Below are 16513 nucleotides of genomic sequence, written 5' to 3'. Positions count from 1 at the left end.
ATTTTTTTGGTAAAGAAAACAATTCAATTTGTCAACAGTCTATTCACAATTTTATCTCAAAGAAAAACATTTGAGATAAAATTAGACAATTTTATCTCAAATGTTTTTAAGGTAAACAACCACAAATCTAAAATTGGAAGTATACCACATTTAAGATTTGAAGCCTCTAACACTCTGATTTTATTTAAGTATGCCCATTTGGACATAGACTAAAGTCACTTAATTATAATGGTCACTGCTCATCTGCCGCCAGGCACTGTATACATGGTATGTTTGTATGTATGTTTGGTTTTTATATATGAAGGGGTTTTAATTTGCTTTTACCGGTAGTATTGGATTTTATTGTATATTTTCATGATTGTTGTTAGCCGCCCCAACATTTCGGAGAGGGGCGGCATATAAATCCAATAAAACTTGAAACTTAAACTTGAAACTGTCCCATGGTACAACACCAGACAATGAAACATTTGTTTAGAGAATCAAGCATCTAACAAAGTCCACTCACCCCAAGTTTTATAAATGCTTCACATGTGACAGGTTGACAAGCTATTCAGCATAGTAATTCATTTTCATGCTGATAATGGCACCTGCACAAGATATATGTATCGTGCTTTTGTAACACCTATTGTTTCAATTGTTGTGGAAGGGCTGAATTCACATAGATCTATACATACCTGCATTGGGATAACAAATGATGTAAGAAGTTGTACACTTTCCTATTGCTTCAATGAAAGGTCTCATTTCAACGGCCCCCAGAGCACAGTTTAATCCAATGCTGCAAATACAAGAGAGAATCCAACAAAACCAAGTTTGTTTTAATCATAAAACCATACATTTGGAAGTATTCATTTAGAAAATGTGACCAACTCCTTGTCTATGCAGAAACTCAGTTTAAAGCATCCCTAACAGATGATTGTTTTGAACTCCTCCAGCAAAGGGGCACTTACTCATTAATCATTTAAATATGTCATGACAAATTACTCTTCAGGCATAAATGTGGTAAACCATCAATTTTCTACTGGAATGGGATGTAGAAGTAGAAATATATAGTATGGTATGTAAAAAGTGTTGTGACTGACTAAAACAACTGACATCTAATTCAAGCCAAATACAAAAAATGGAAAGGACACATAACCAAGGCGGAATTTCAGCAAACAGCCAGAACCTGCAAACAAAAAATAAGAACAGCAAAGGCCCAACACGAACAATACCCTGCCGTGAAAGTCAATGACGACAAAAAAAGCTTCTTCCAGCATATAAACAAGAAAAAAATCAAGGAAACAGTCGCCACACTAAAAAATGAAGCCAGTAATGAAATCACAGACAAGAGAGATAAAGTACAGCTGCTCAACGCCTACTTTGAATCAGTCTTCACACAAAAAGGAACCACCAACCAACCAATCTGCAATTCAACTGCAATAAACAGCCCCAGAACCAAACTCAACACAGATAAAAACACAATAAGGGACTACTTGTGGGAGCTCAATGAGTACAAATCACCAGGACCAGACAGACTTCACCTCACAATCCTAAAAGAACTGGCAGACACCATAGCAGAACCACTTCTTCTAATCTACCAAAAATCCTGGATCACGGAGACCTACCGGAACACTGGAAATGAGCTGATGTAGTCCCCATCCACAAAAAAGGTAAAAAGGCTGACCCAGGCAACTACAGACCTATCAGTCTGACTTCTATACCTTGAAAAATACTGGAAAAAATAATAAAAAACCAGCTTTACCACTACCTGGAAACAAACAAGATAATATCCAACAGCCAACACGGGTTTGTCAGAAACAAATCATGCCAAGCCAATCTCATATCATTCTTCAACACCATAACCAAATCAGTAGACCAATGCAACATAGTAGACCTCATATACTTGGACTTCAGCAAAGCTTTCGATAAAGTTGACCACAATCTCCTAATCCACAAATTAGAAAAATACAGGGTAGATTACAACACATGCAGATGGATAAACAGTTGGCTGACCAACCGCACCCAACGAGTCGTCCTCAATGGCTCCAAATCCAGAAGAAGGTAGGCAGTGGGGTACCACAAGGTTCTGTCTTGGGCCCTGTGCTCTTCAACATTTTCATCAATGACTTAGAGGATGGAATAGAAAGGGAACTAATCAAATTTGCAGATGACACCAAGCTGGTGGGGGTAGCCTACACCCTTGAGGAGAGGCTCAAAATACAGAAAGACCTAGATACAGTAGATTATCACTGTGGGCCCATACGAACAAAATGCTGTTCAACGTCGAGAAGAGCAAAGTCCTTCACCTAGGTTAAAAAAAAACCCTAGACACACATACAGCCTGGGAGAAACCCCACTTAGCAGTAGTGACTGTGAAACAGATCTCGGAGTATTGGTGGATAATCAACTAAACATGAGTCAGCAATGTGCTGCAGCGGCTAAAAAGGTTTAAGCTGTAATTTGTCATAATTGTGATGATTATGGGGTTCAGCTCATGGAAAACCCCAAATTCTCCATCTCAGAAAATTATAATATTACATGCGATCAATAAAACAAGGATTGTATATAGAATATCAGACCTTTGAAAAGTATAAGCATGCGTATGTACTCAGTATTTGGTTCGGGCTCCTTTTGCAGCAATTATTGCCTCAATGCAGCGTGGAATGGAAGCTATCAGCCTGATGAGGTGTTATAGAAGACCAGGATGCTTTGGTCCCATGTCTCTCATCTTTCTCTTGGCAATGCTCCATAGATTCTCTATGGGGTTCAGGTCAGGCGAGTTTACTGGCCAATCAAGCACAGTAATCCCAGGGTCACTGAACCACGTTTTGGTGCTTTTGGTACTTTGGTACTCGGAGTCTTTGGAGAGGGGCAGCATACAAATCTAATTTATTATTATTATTATTATTATTGTTGTTGTTGTCATTAGTAGTAGTAGTAGTAGTAGTAGTAGTAGTAGTAGTAGTAGTAGTAGCAGTGTTATCAAGGTCTGCTGGAAAATTGAAGTCTGCAACCCCATAAAGCTCGTCTGTGGAAGGAAGTATGAAGTGCTCCAAATCTCCTAGCAGACGCTGCATTGACCCTGGACTTAATGAAGCACAGTGGACCAACACCAGCGGATGACATGGTTCCCTCAGATCAACACAGACTGTGGAAACTTTTGCATCTCATTTGGAAACCAAAGACCCAGTGTATGGAAGAAGAATAGAGAGGCACACACAGCAAGATGCTTGAAGTCCAGTGTGAAGTGTCCATAGTCTGTGTTGATTTGGGGAGCCATGTCATCTGCAAAGAAGCACATGAAGGCTCCCTGTATTTGCTTCATTTTTCATTTCCACCCAAGAAAACTGAGCAGCTGCAATTCCTCTGCATCTTCAAGGAACTGATCAGGAGAAACATGCCCTTCACAAGAAAATTCATTACTCATCTGTCTCTAACCCAACTGTCTCTAGCTAAAGTGCTCCAGAGGTGGGGTGTCAACTCCCTTAATTCCCCACTCAGCATAAGTATTGCTCAGAATTCTTGGAATTGGGAGTCTCAATTGGAATTGGAGTCTCTAAATTGTCAAATACAATTAACCTTTACTACTTGAGAAGTTGTTTGTTTATTTAGAAAATGAATATTGCTGCCTGCTCACACATGGCAACTTAAGGTGGCCTACAAGGATATAAAAACACCACATAAAAGAAATAAGAGTAAAAAGAAAAATAACAAAAATAATAAAATAATAAAATATAGAAAAATGGGCATCTCCGTCACCTTACCAAGGAGCATGATTCTTTAAACCACTATAAAAACAGGAGGACAACAATAATCCTCCCTGATTCTACAGCTGTTAATGATAAAAGCACAAGCATTTCAGAGATTTTAGGATGACTGAAGAAAAGACCAGTGAAGCTTTTCCTCATGTGAAAATAAGTAAAATTGAATTTACAGCTTCGGTTCTTATGAAGCGATGATTCCCTGCACTTCCAGTTCAGATTAAGCTTTAACAATCTCTCAGCAGGCTGCTATTGCAAGAACATACAGTACTTACTGAAGGAAGATTCAGACAATTTGCAGTTAAGACTGCCGGTGGAAGTTTTCACTTAAAAAACCTATGGCCTATTTGACAGTGATCCCTCGATTAGCGCGGGGGTTACGTTCCAAGACCTCCCGCACTAATCGATTTCCGCGTTATAGTGGTGCGGAAGTAAAAAACACCATCTGCGCATGCGCACCATTTTTTTCCATGGCCGCACATGCGCAGATGGTGGAGTTTGCGTGTGGGCGGCGGGGAAGACCAAGGGAAGGTTCCTTCGGCCGCCCAACAGCTGATCTGCTCCGCAGCGCGGAAGCAGCGAGGAGCCGAAGATGGGGTTTCCCCGTTGCCCAGGCAAAGGGGAAACCCCATCTTCGGCTCCTCGCTGCTGCCGCGCTGCGGAGCGGATCAGGTGTTGGGCGGCTGAAGGAACCTTTCCTTGGTCTTCCCGCCGCCCAGGCAAAGGGGGAACCCCAAGATCGCTTGCCGCTTGCCGTATTGCAGCTTGGAGCCTTGCTTCGCCTCCTTCGCTGCAATACGGCAAGCGGCAAGCGATCTTGGGGTTTCCCCTTTGCCTGGGCGGCGCTGGGGCCATGCGGAGCTGCTCATCTAGGGGGGCGTGGACCGGCAAGGTGCCCTCCGCTCTCTCTCTTTCTCTCCCTGTTACCGGTGTGGTATAAGAGAGAGAAAGAGAGAGAAAGGAGGGCGACTTGCCAGTCCACGACCCCCTGGATGAGCGGCCCCGCATGGCCCCAGCGCCGGACTCCGCCGTTGCCTCCGCCCTTGTTCGGCTCTGCAGCTGAGAGGCCACGTCCACCCCCTCCTCGGTGTCCCCGGCACCCAGCGTCCCCACGCCGCCTCCACCTCCCGGTAATGCGCCCGACCTCTGCCTCTCTCTTTCTCTCTCATATACCACGCCGGCAACAGGGAGAGAAAGAGAGAGAGAAATGATAGAAAAAAGGGGAGAAAAAAAGAGAAATGAGAAAATGATTGAAGCAGAGAATGACAGGAAAGAAAGAGAAAGACAGAGAAGTGACTCTTGGTGATGACGTATGACATCATCGGGTGGGAAAAACCGTGGTATAGCAAAAAAAAACCGTGGAGTATTTTTTAATTAATATTTTTTGAAAAACCGTGTTGTAGCGTTTCGCACTAATCGAGACCGTGCTAATCGAGGGATCACTGTATAACAGTGCTTTGCTTACTGCAATGCAAAAGGTAAGAGATCTCATTGTAACACTGCTTCTTTTTAAAAATATTGTAGTAGCTGTTAACTTCTGAAAAAAATTTTTTTTTAAATTGACAGTCCTATCAATGGATACTCTTGTAATATTGTGTAAACTAAGCCATTTCATTGACTTCTCACATTTTTTTATAATCCATGGGAGGTTTATGCAATCTTTGATTCAAATTTAGGCAGAGATTCTTCTGCTAAGAAGCAGCAATCTTTGATTCAGTCAGCAATGAAGGTTGTATGAGTTCTGCTAAACAAGAACTCACAGCTCACTGCAAATGGCCTATGGAGAAGTTTAGCTGTAGAATAATTATCCACGGTATAGTACCATGAAGGCGAACCCATGACACGCGTGTCACAAGTGGCATGTGAAGCCATATCAGTGGGTACGTGAGCTCAAGTCCAGTACGCATGCATGCGCCGACCAGCTAATTTTTGGGCCTTCTCGGCCCACTGGGAGTTGGGAATCAGTCTATTTCCAGCCTCTGAAGGGGAAGGTCCATTTTTCCTCTCCCCAAGCTCCAGAGCCTTTCTAGGAGCCTGGGGAGGATGAAAACGGCTTTCCCCAACACCAACACCCCCCCCAGAGGTCCTCTGGAGGCTGGAAACATTCTGTTTGCGAGATTCCAGTTGGACCAGAAGTTCTGTCATTTTGCTCTCCTAAGACTTCAAAGCCTTTCTAGGAGCCAGGGAAGGGCAAAAACGGCCTTCCACACCTCCCCAGAGGCTTTCTGCTGGAACAGATGTAACAACACATTTACACGTTTAGGTTCATTACAGCGACATCAACGTATCCATACTGGAGAGAAGCCCTATCCTTGTTCCTATTGTGGGGTGTCCTTTATAGACTCAGGAACTCGGAAGAGGCATGAACAAATTCATAATGTCATCCAAATATAATGTAATGTCTTTGTGCTATGATTTGGAATTATGGAATTCTGGAAATTCTAACCCTAGTGCTAGTTCAGATATGCATCTTAATCTCATTTTTGGATGAGATTAAGGAATTACCTGGTGAAATGAAGATAAAAGTACCAGAGTTATATAATTGAAAATTATATATTTTTTTATTATTAGATTTGTTCTATTGTTCTATTGCCTTTTTATTACTGTTGTGAGCTGCCCTGAGTCTTCGGAGAGGGGCGGCATACAAATCTAATAAATAATAATAATAATAATAATAATAATAATAATAATAATAATAATTATTATTATTATTATTATTATTATTATTATTAAAGCAGGGAAATTGGCCATTTCTGGACTCTAGGAAGGATGGAGAAGGCTGTTTTCGCCCTCTCTGGGCTCCTAGAAAGGCTCTGAAGCCTGGGGGAAGCGAAAAAAGGGTGTGCCATTGTGTGCCAGGAGGGTCATATGTGCCTGCACGGGAATGGGTCACAGAATTATGGGTGTGGACATACATGTACATGACCCTCCTGCGACCCCCCTTTTGGCACACAAACCCCAAAAGCTTTGCCCTCACTGATAGAGTACTACCTATCACTGAACTGTCCTGTGTTGCAACCATTGAAAGTTACCATGGTGCTGAACTAGTAACTTTACAACCAGTTGTTGCACTTATGACCATCGCAGCACCCCATGATCAGGTGATCAAGATTCAGGCAATTTGCAGTGCCTTGTGGTCATGCAATTGCTATTTGTGCACTTCACACCCTGCTTCCAACGATGGTGAAGCCGGCAGTAATATATTCACACAATGGTCATGCGATGTCTCACTTGAAACCCATGTTGCTTAGCAATGAAATTGCTAGTCCCAGGTGTTGTTAAGCAAGGATCACCTGAACTATAATCTACCTAGGACAGCTGTCTCAATACAAAACAATAATTAAGCACAAGGAACATTCTATTATGCACTGCATATCTACAGCAGCCAAAGGATATCATAAGAACAGCAAAAGAAATTCAGTATATCCTAGAACCGTGTTAGCGAACCTATGACAGGCGTGCCACAAGTGGCTCACGGAGCCATATCTGAGGGCACGTAAGGCTTTGCCCTAATGTCAGCTCCAGTGTGAATGTGTGTGCTGGCTTTCTGATTTTCGGACTTCTAGAATATGAGGGAGGCCGTTTTTGCACTCCCCAGACTTTAAGAAAGCCTCTGGAGCCTGTGAAGGGCGAAAAATGGATCCAATGGGCCTTTTGGAAGGACCAACTTCTGGTAGGTCCATTGGGCCCTTTTTTCATCCTCTACAGGCTCTGGAGACTTTTCTAAAGTTTGGGAAGGGCAAAATATGGCTCAACAGGCCTACCAAAAATCTGGAGGCTTCAGTGAGGCCCTTGCGCATACACGGGAGGGGTAGGGCAGTACAGGGCGGGTGCGTGTATGCATGGGGTGAAGGCACTGCATTATGGGTGTGGGCATACCTGTGCATACCCCTTTTTGGCACCCGAGCTAAAAAAGATTTGCTATCACTGTCCTAGAAATTATTATTCCCTAGTCAGGAAAGACACTGAAGCTGAAAAGAGATCAGATACTTTCAATAGACTAAGACTAGATAATAGAATTCTTTATTGGCCAAGTGTGATTGGACACACAAGAAATTTGTCTTTGGTGCATTTGCTCTCAACCATGAACTATATATAACAGAAGAGGTAATGGTTTTTCAACAGTGTTCATAGACCTCAGACTTGAAAAGTACTGAAAAATCTCAAACATGAAATTGTACCCTGAGGGATATAAGAGTATTTCTGAGTAAAAGAATTTGCAAGTAAAAATGAGGAAACAGATTAAAAAACAAAAACAGGCTTTTAACTAGCTAGAGGAAATATTGCGAAGTTGTTTCTTCTTGCAAAGGATGTCACTCAGCTGTTGTAAAGTAATAGTTAGAAAGCTGTCCAAACCTCTTCACTTGTTATATTCGCTCTCATTCAGAATCTATAAACACAACTGCATTCAAATCTGCAGAAAAATTGGATATTTAGCTTTGTACCATGCAAAGGTTGTTTGCACAAACATCTGCTCATTTGAGCATTTCTTGAAACATGCCATTTGACCAGAAATGCCTCCATTTTTTTGTACGCAGCTGTATTATGTAACCTTCAATATATATGAATAGAGTCCACATTTTTTTTCTACATGATCCATATCACTAACCTTTTTAAAACAAACTGGAGTAACTATAAAATTGGCTGACACCAATTGTACAAAAGATCAATGATCTTTTGTACATAATAGAATAAAAAAGACAGCAAGGGTATATGGATGCAAGTTATTCAAATAGTATAGTTGGATATACATTTTACCCAATCATGGGCTTCTCTAAATATGCCCATGTCACACCAACACTCCGCAGTCTGCATTGGTTGCCGATCAGTTTCCGGTCACAATTCAAAGTGTTGGTTATGACCTATAAAGCCCTTCATGGCACCGGACCAGATTACCTCAGGGACCGCCTTCTGCCGCACGAATCCCAGCGAACAGTTAGGTCCCACAGAGTGGGTCTTCTCCGGGTCCTGTCAACTAAACAATGTCGCTTGGCAGGGGAAGAGCCTTCTCTGTGGCGGCACCGGCCCTCTGGAACCAACTCCCCCCCAGAGATTAGAATTGCCTCCACCCTCCTTGCCTTTCGTAAGCTGCTTAAAACCCACTCTGCCGCCAGGCATGGGGGAACTGAGATACTCTTTCCCCCTAGGCATTTACAATTTTATGCATGGTATGTCTGTATGTGTGTTCGGTTTTGTATATTAAGGGGTTTTAATTTGCTTTTAGTATTGGATTATTATTGTATACTGTCTATGATTGCTGTTAGCCGCCCCGAGTTTTCGGAGAGGGGCGGCATATAAATCCAATAAAACTTGAAACTTGAAACATTATTCAACAAGACCTGCAGCCAGGATAAGTAGGGCCGAATGTGCCTCCCATATCAATCCATAAAGAATTTATTTCCATTTAATTATGTTAAGTCATGTCTGATTTATAAGCTTTTTACACTTTTTAACTCGCCGATCAGAACTCCCTTTTTGCTTTAGGTTCTTTGCCACATTACAGCATTCCATCCATCTTCCTACCAGCCTCATTGGTTGACCTCCCTATACAGACTCTCTATTCCTCCTTGCTTTCTGGTCCGTCATATCCCCCAAGACACAAAAACAGGGAGGAAGAACAGACTTCAGCCTGTGACTGCTGTGCTACATCTGTGTAATGAGATGAATTAACTGCAGTGGAGCTTCAAGTCAAGCATCTCCAAACTTTACCAGATGTGACAAATTTTGTCAACCAGGGACAAACAAAGCAGCTGTTCTAATTTCTTCAGCTGATAAACCTGAAGTACTCATCTGCTTGGCAGTATTTATTAACTGTTTTCAAGCTGTGGGCATAGACTGAGGGAGGAAAACTTCAGGTCTGTTTGGAATCATATCCCATGCGCAAACTATAGGGGACGAGGAAGAGAATCACCAAGCCAATCAAGATTACACAACTGGATAGAACGTTGGTATATTGACCCTGAGCACTTCCATATTAGACAACCTGAAGAGTGTGGGCGCGTGTGCCAATCCCTTTCCAGCAGTCAAGAAACCATACTGAGATGAGGTGGCACAGTGGATAGAGTGCAGTACTGCAGGCCACTAAAGCTGACTGCTAGATCTGCAAGTCAACAGTTCAAATCTCATCACAGGCTCAAGGTTGACTCAGCCTTCCATAGAAACATAGAAGACTGGCGGCAGAAAAAAGACCTCATGGTCCATCTAGTCTGCCCTTATACTATTTCCTGTATTTTATCTTAGGATGGATATATGTTTATCCCAGGCATGTTTAAATTCAGTTACTGTGGATTTACCAACCACGTCTGCTGGAAGTTTGTTCCAAGGATCTACTACTCTTTCAGTAAAATAATATTTTATCATGTTGCTTTTGATCTTTCCCCCAACTAACTTCAGATTGTGTCCCCTTGTTCTTGTGTTCACTTTCCTATTAAAAACACTTCCCTCCTGAACCTTATTTAACCCTTTGACATATTTAAATGTTTCCATCATGTCCCCCCTTTTCCTTCTGTCCTCCAGACTATACAGATTGAGTTCATTATGTCTTTCCTGATACGTTTTATGCTTAAGACCTTCTACCATTCTTGTAGCCCGTCTTTGGACCCGTTCAATTTTTCAATATCTTTTTGTAGGTGAGGTCTCCAGAACTGAACACAGTACAGTAGAACCTCGACAGACGAGCTGCTCTATATACGAGCATTTCGAGATGCGAGCTAGGAGGGGAGGGATATTTCTGTTCTACTTACGAGCCCAAATTTGGGATACGAGCGCTCACCGCCTGTCCCTGTCAGCGGCCCAGCCACCTTCACCAGCCCGGACAACCGCCAGAGGGGCTCCTCCAGAGGGGCGCACGGGGAAGGGCTTGAGCCGCCACCTTCTCCCTTCCCCTTGGGAGCGCCGCACCTCGTCTGCCCGGCCCGAGAGGCACGAAAGTGCCGCTTATGCCGGGGGGTCCGCCTGGAACGCCAGCAATGCCGCCGGGCCGATTGCCGAGCGGGGGCGGGGCACGGGAGGAGGCAGCGCCGCACCGGACCCCTCAGGCTGCTCCGCCCGGGATGGGGCTCCTCCGAGCCCTCGACGCGCCTGCCCAGGGAGAAGCCGCTGCCCAAAACTCGGCCGCTCACCAAGTGAGAGCAGTTCGCGCGCCTCAAGGGCATCCAGCCGACTCGCAAGAAGCGTGGCACGCTTGTCTGGGACGAAGCCGCCCAAGAGTGGAAGCGGCGCTGGGGTTACCGCCGAGCCGGCGGCGACCCCTCCCGTGAGTGGCTCATGGAAGTGCCCGACTCAGCGGACCCCATGGAGGACCAGTTCGCCAAACGGCGCCACGAGAAGCGTGAGCGGGTGGCGCGCAATGAGCTCAACCACCTGAAGAACCTGGCGCGCGCCCAGCAGGGCCGGCCGGCCGCCGACCTCCACCCGACGGGCCACCAAGACCGAGCCGAGATGAGCCGCGTCGCCGCCCTGGCTCGCGTCTCCACCGCCTCCCGGGGCCGCTTCCAGCCTCACCTGCCCAAGGAGCCCGCCGTCGCCCAGACCAACACGGCCCGCGGCAAGAAGCGGCGCTTCCAGAAGCGGCGACCTTGAAGGGGAGAAGAAGCGGCACCGGGAGCTGGCCCGCAGCCTGAGTAGCAAGAAGCCCGCCCTGGACCTCACCCGCGCCGTCAACAAGCAGCTCCGCGAAGACGGGTGAAGGTGGCTGGGCCGCTGACAGGGACAGGCGGCGAGCGCTCGGAGGGGGCACAGCCCGGAGCGAGACTTGGCCTCCGCTGCGGCTGCTTTTTGGGCTTGCACGCATTAATCGCTTTTCCATTGTTTCCTATGGAAAACAATGTTTCGTCATATGAGCTTTTCAACTTACGAGCCTCCTTCCGGCACCAATTAAATTCGTAAGTCGAGGTTCTACTGTATTCCAAATGCTCACCAGCGCTCTATATAGCGGGATCACAATCTCCCTTTTCCTGCTTGTTATACCTCTATGCAGCCAAGCATCCTACTTGCTTTTCCAGAAATCACTACCCCTAAATCCTTCTCTTCTGAAGTTTTTGCTAACACAGAACTGCCAATGCAATACTCAGATTGAGGATTCCTTTTCCCCAAGTGCATTATTTTACATTTGGAAACATTAAACTGCAGTTTCCATTGCTTTGACCATTTATCTAGTAAAGCTAAATCATTTACCATATTACAGACGCCTCCAGGAATATCAACCCTATTGCACACTTTAGAGTCATCGGCAAATAGGCAAACCTTCCCTACCAAACCTTCCATCCTTCCGAGGTGGGTGAAGTGAGGACCCAGATTATGGGGGCAATATGCTGGCTCTGTTAAAAAGTGCTATTGCTAACATGTTGTAAGCCGCCCTGAGTCTAAGGAGAAGGGTGGCATTAAAAAAATTGAATAAATAAATAAAATAAATAAATACTAAGAGGTAGGCCTGACAAGATTTGATTTCTCCAGATATCTGCATTTTCCTATGGAGAAATGCATCCTTTGGAATTCATGACTTCTCTGAAAAAAGCCAGTGATGTTAGGCTGTGGGTAATCTAAGTAACAGCAATAATTAACCACTCTGCAAGCTCCTTCTTGTGGAATCCCTTTTAGCAAAATGGTTCTGGAATCTATTGCCACTGCAATGCTGATTGTAAAGCATATCCAAGGTGTCTGTTTTCTCACCAAAGTGGCTGGCTGTGAGATATGCTGATGACAAATGCTTCCCCAGTCTGCCCGGAGAGAGTACGTCCACTTTTATCGACAATGGTTCCGGATACCTATTGACCACAAGGAGAAGAGTAGGGAGAAAAGCAAAGGACGATGTTAAAACCAGTGCAATAATATACTGTACTGCTCAAAAAAAATAAAGGGAACACTCAAAGAACACATTCTAGATCTGAATGAATGAAATATTCTCATTGAATACTTTGTTCTGTACAAAGTGGAATGTGCACAAAAGCATGTGAAATTGATTGTCAATCAGTGTTGCTTCCTAAGAGGACAGTTTGATTTCACAGAAGTTTGATTTACTTGGAGTTATATTGTGTTGTTTAAGAGTTCCTTTTATTTTTTTTGAGCAGTGTAGTTAAACTGAAATTAATGTTAATTGCTTCTGTGGAAAACATCTGACTTGCCACAAAATTGGAAGTGAGTAGCGCTCCCACCCCCCTCCATCCCATCTTTCTTCAAATTCTTTCTTTATGCATTTGGGGACCACAATATCCAGATCTCTTCTGTGCATTGAGGGACTACAATACACACAAACCACAGCCAGCCCTGGCTGAAGCTTCAGTTCACTTTAAAGGGAACTGCGTGTAGAGGGACGCTCTACCCAAAAAGCACATTGGGATAATTTTTTTTATCAGTATTCAATACTAAAAACTCAGATGAATTTTAATGACTTTGCTCAAATAGGGATTTTTTATAAAAGAAAAACCAGTCCATTTTCTGTAGCAGTATAAGAATATGTTTTTTCTCCTCATCTATCTTTTATTCTGCCTTATGAAGCTTGACATTTCTTCCGAACATTGCTAGCCTTTTTTAATTAGGGTTATATTTCTAATCTGGTATACAGTGTATATATTCACATTACATACACACACAAAACAAAACATGAAAATCACTTAAGGTCTCTATGGAAACAATAACGTACAGCAGAACCAAAAGTAGCAGCAATATCAGTTCAACGGCCTATCCTCTGAATTATTGTTCACATCAAGTTCTCCATTAAGGCCACCCATTGTGCCCTAAAAATATCACAAGCTTATAAAACAAAATGATTGGTTTTTCCTTGCTCTCCTTCTGCCACAAATGCCCTCATGTCAGCACAATAATTTGGGGGATCAAGTGCCAAAAGCCTGTGGAGAATATGTGTGTTAAATACATATCCCTCCCTTAATATCAATGACAGATGTTCCTTAGCGGAATCATCATCTCCCAGCTTCAGGTCACAAGGTGCAGAGGTCAACCTTTCCCAACAGCACGTTGGTCAATCAAGGACAGATGGGATGTAACCATCTCGTCAAAACATCCAACTACCGTGTTTTCCCGAAAATAAGACACTGTCTTATATTAATTTTTTCTCCAAAAGTTGTGCTACATCTTATTTTTGGGGGGTGCCTTACTTAAAGCAGTTGCCACAAGATCTGAGGGGATGGGGTGAGATGGAATGGGAGTCGGGATCTGACACGCCCCTCCTTGCCGCCCGCTTAAGAGCCTCCCAGTCTCTACCGTCTAAGTGCTCCAAGCTGCAGGAAGGGTAAAGCGGGCTGCAATACAGGCAGCTTCGGGGGCTCCTTTCCTCAGCGGTTCGTTTTGTTACCTCTAGGCAGCTGCACCAACTTTTTCCTTCCTAGCGGTGGCGATGGTGGCGGCTTCGGGGGCTCCTTTTCTCAGCAGTTTGTTTTGTTACCTCTAGGCAGCTGCACCAACTTTTTCCTTCCCGGCAGCGGCGATGGCGGCGGCTTCCCTTCGAGGAGCAGCAGCGCCAGGAACGTCACATGATGAAGGGAAGCCGCCACCACTGGGAAGGAAAAAGTTGGTGCAGCTGCCTAGAGGTAACAAAACGAACTGCTGAGGAAAGGAGTCCCCGAAGCCGCCGCCATCGCCACCGCCGGGAAGGAGCCCCCAAAGCCGTATGTAAACTTGACTACGCCTTATTTTTGGGGGGGGGGAGGTGCCTTATATTAGCAAATTCTGCAAAACCTCTGACATGCCTTACTTTCGGGGTACATCTTATTTTTGGGGAAACAGGGTACACACTCCAATATCGAGCCGACTGGCTGCTCTAGGCAGAAGGAGGTGTTGCCTGCTATCTGTATGGAGCAGTGGGGAACAGGAAGCTATCAATAAGATTTAGGAAGTATGTGGTATTTTCAGCTGCTATTGAAGTTCCCAGCTGGACCTCAACACATTTAAAACAGCAATCGTAAAGGCAACAACTGGGGAGATGAGGGCATTCAGCAGCAACAGCAGCCCATCCTCTGATTTAAGAGCACAGAACTGCACATTTAGTAACATTATAATTTATTTGTATTTTTAGTATGCAGAGACTTTGGGCAGGAATTAAAATATTTTTGAACATGTGAGACAGACAAAATATGCCACATATTACAGTTGCTGAGCTCAAAATTCAGCTTTATCAGCTAATGAAGCCATAACTTAGTGTGAAAATTACTCGCATTCAAGGCTGGCATATTCCAAAGGAAGATAATTAGGCGGCCAGGCAAGATTCTTATAATTTGGGAACACTGGTAATATTACTGAGGGGACATTTTCAGACTGCTGTGTATGGCAGGTCATTCATTTGTTATCATTTAATACGATTATAAAGCACATATTGGAAAGAGCAAGCTAACACACAATGTGTGAGGTCTCCAAAACACAGTGTTCTTGATCATATTAACTCCTGTAGAAAAAAGGGAATCTACTCTTTTTCAGAAGAACTGGATAATTAATTTAATTAGAATATACTCACAAACAAGGGTCTTGGTTCATATTCTTCTTCGAATAACTTTTGGAGAGCAAAGAGAGCTGCCTGTCCAATGAAAATATCACAATAAATTAATTTCCATTACTCTAGGAAATTCTCATTTCATACATATGGAAGAAAAAAGCGGTAAATTGCAACCAATGAAAGTTTACAGCTCAACTCTGCTCCAAAATATGCATATGGACAGTCAAGAAAAGTATGCAAATCACAGTGGAACCTGCTAGACATTTCCAACCACAAGAAACAAGCTGCCCTATGTCTCCTATTGCAGGATTTATTACAAAATAGAATGTGAGAGTCCATACTGAATCAGGTCAGATGCCTTACTAAGACCTCAACTCAACTGAGTGCAGAGCAGAGAACCCATTGATAACTCATTTAAAAAATTGCAAACTATCTCAAACTTTATTTTAAGCCCAAATTAAAGCTTCAGTCAGGCTGGCCTATGAACTTCACAGAGATCTTCAAGGCTCAGAGAGAGAGGTCCAAGAATGTCCCATGTTATAAAGTTTATCTATTATGCAAATTATTATTATTATTATTATTATTATTATTATTATTATTATTATTATTTATTAGATTTGTATGCCGCCCCTCTCCGTAGACTCTGGGCGGCTTACAGCAATAATAAAAACAATATATAACAAATCTAATATTTAAAAACTCTAAAAAAAAACTTATTTAAAAAGCAAAACATACGCACAAACATACCATGTATAAACTATATAGGCCTGGGGAAGATGTCTCAGTTCCCCCATGCCTGACAGCAGAGTGGGTCTTAAGGAGTTTGCAAAAGGCAAGGAGAGTGGGGGCAATTCTAATCTCCGGGGGGAGTTGGTTCCATAGGGTCGGGGCCACCACAGAGAAGGCTCTTCCCTTGGGTCCCGCCAGATGACATTGTTAGTCGAGGGAAGCTGGTGAAGGCCAACTCTGTGGGACCTAACTGGTTGCTGGGATTCGTGCGGCAGAAGGCAGTCCTGGAGATATTCTGGTCCGATGCCATGAAGGGCTTTATAGGTCATAATCAACACTTTGAATTGTGACCGGAAACTGAACGGCAACCAATGCAGACTGCGGAGTGTTGGTGTGACATGGGCATACCTAGGGAAGCCCATGATTGCTCTCGCAGCTGCATTCTGCACTAGGCTAAAGATTGAGGTTTGGCTCTATTTGTTTCACTCTACTGTCTTGACTTTGTACAAGAATTCCAGAAAAATTGCATCCCCTTTTCTCATTCCATTTCTAAGACTTCTCCTTAGCTAAGGGAAAAGTACATTTTTAAAAGTCTCATGAC

The 16513-nt window shown here is 43.7% G+C and overlaps 1 protein-coding gene and 1 pseudogene across 2 annotated transcripts in view; one reads left to right on the top strand and one right to left on the bottom strand.

Moving 5' to 3' along the window:
• Nucleotides 1–16513, bottom strand: part of MTR (5-methyltetrahydrofolate-homocysteine methyltransferase) — a 97962-nt gene that overhangs the window by 66821 nt on the left and 14628 nt on the right. For both annotated transcript variants that reach the window (XM_070734011.1, XM_070734010.1), the window contains exons 7-9: nt 15205–15264; nt 12411–12505; nt 675–775 (exon numbers count right to left, since the gene is read on the bottom strand). In XM_070734011.1, coding sequence (XP_070590112.1) covers nt 675–775; nt 12411–12505; nt 15205–15264 — 256 coding nt within the window. The remainder of the gene's footprint in view (nt 1–674; nt 776–12410; nt 12506–15204; nt 15265–16513) is intronic.
• On the top strand, nt 6656–11427 carry LOC139158131 (ribosome biogenesis regulatory protein homolog; annotated as a pseudogene).

This window comes from Erythrolamprus reginae, chromosome 1 (assembly GCF_031021105.1).
Source record: "Erythrolamprus reginae isolate rEryReg1 chromosome 1, rEryReg1.hap1, whole genome shotgun sequence".
NCBI lineage: Eukaryota > Metazoa > Chordata > Lepidosauria > Squamata > Dipsadidae > Erythrolamprus > Erythrolamprus reginae.
The sequence above is the reverse complement of the archived record's forward strand: the minus strand, read 5'-3'. Positions and strand labels throughout refer to the sequence as shown.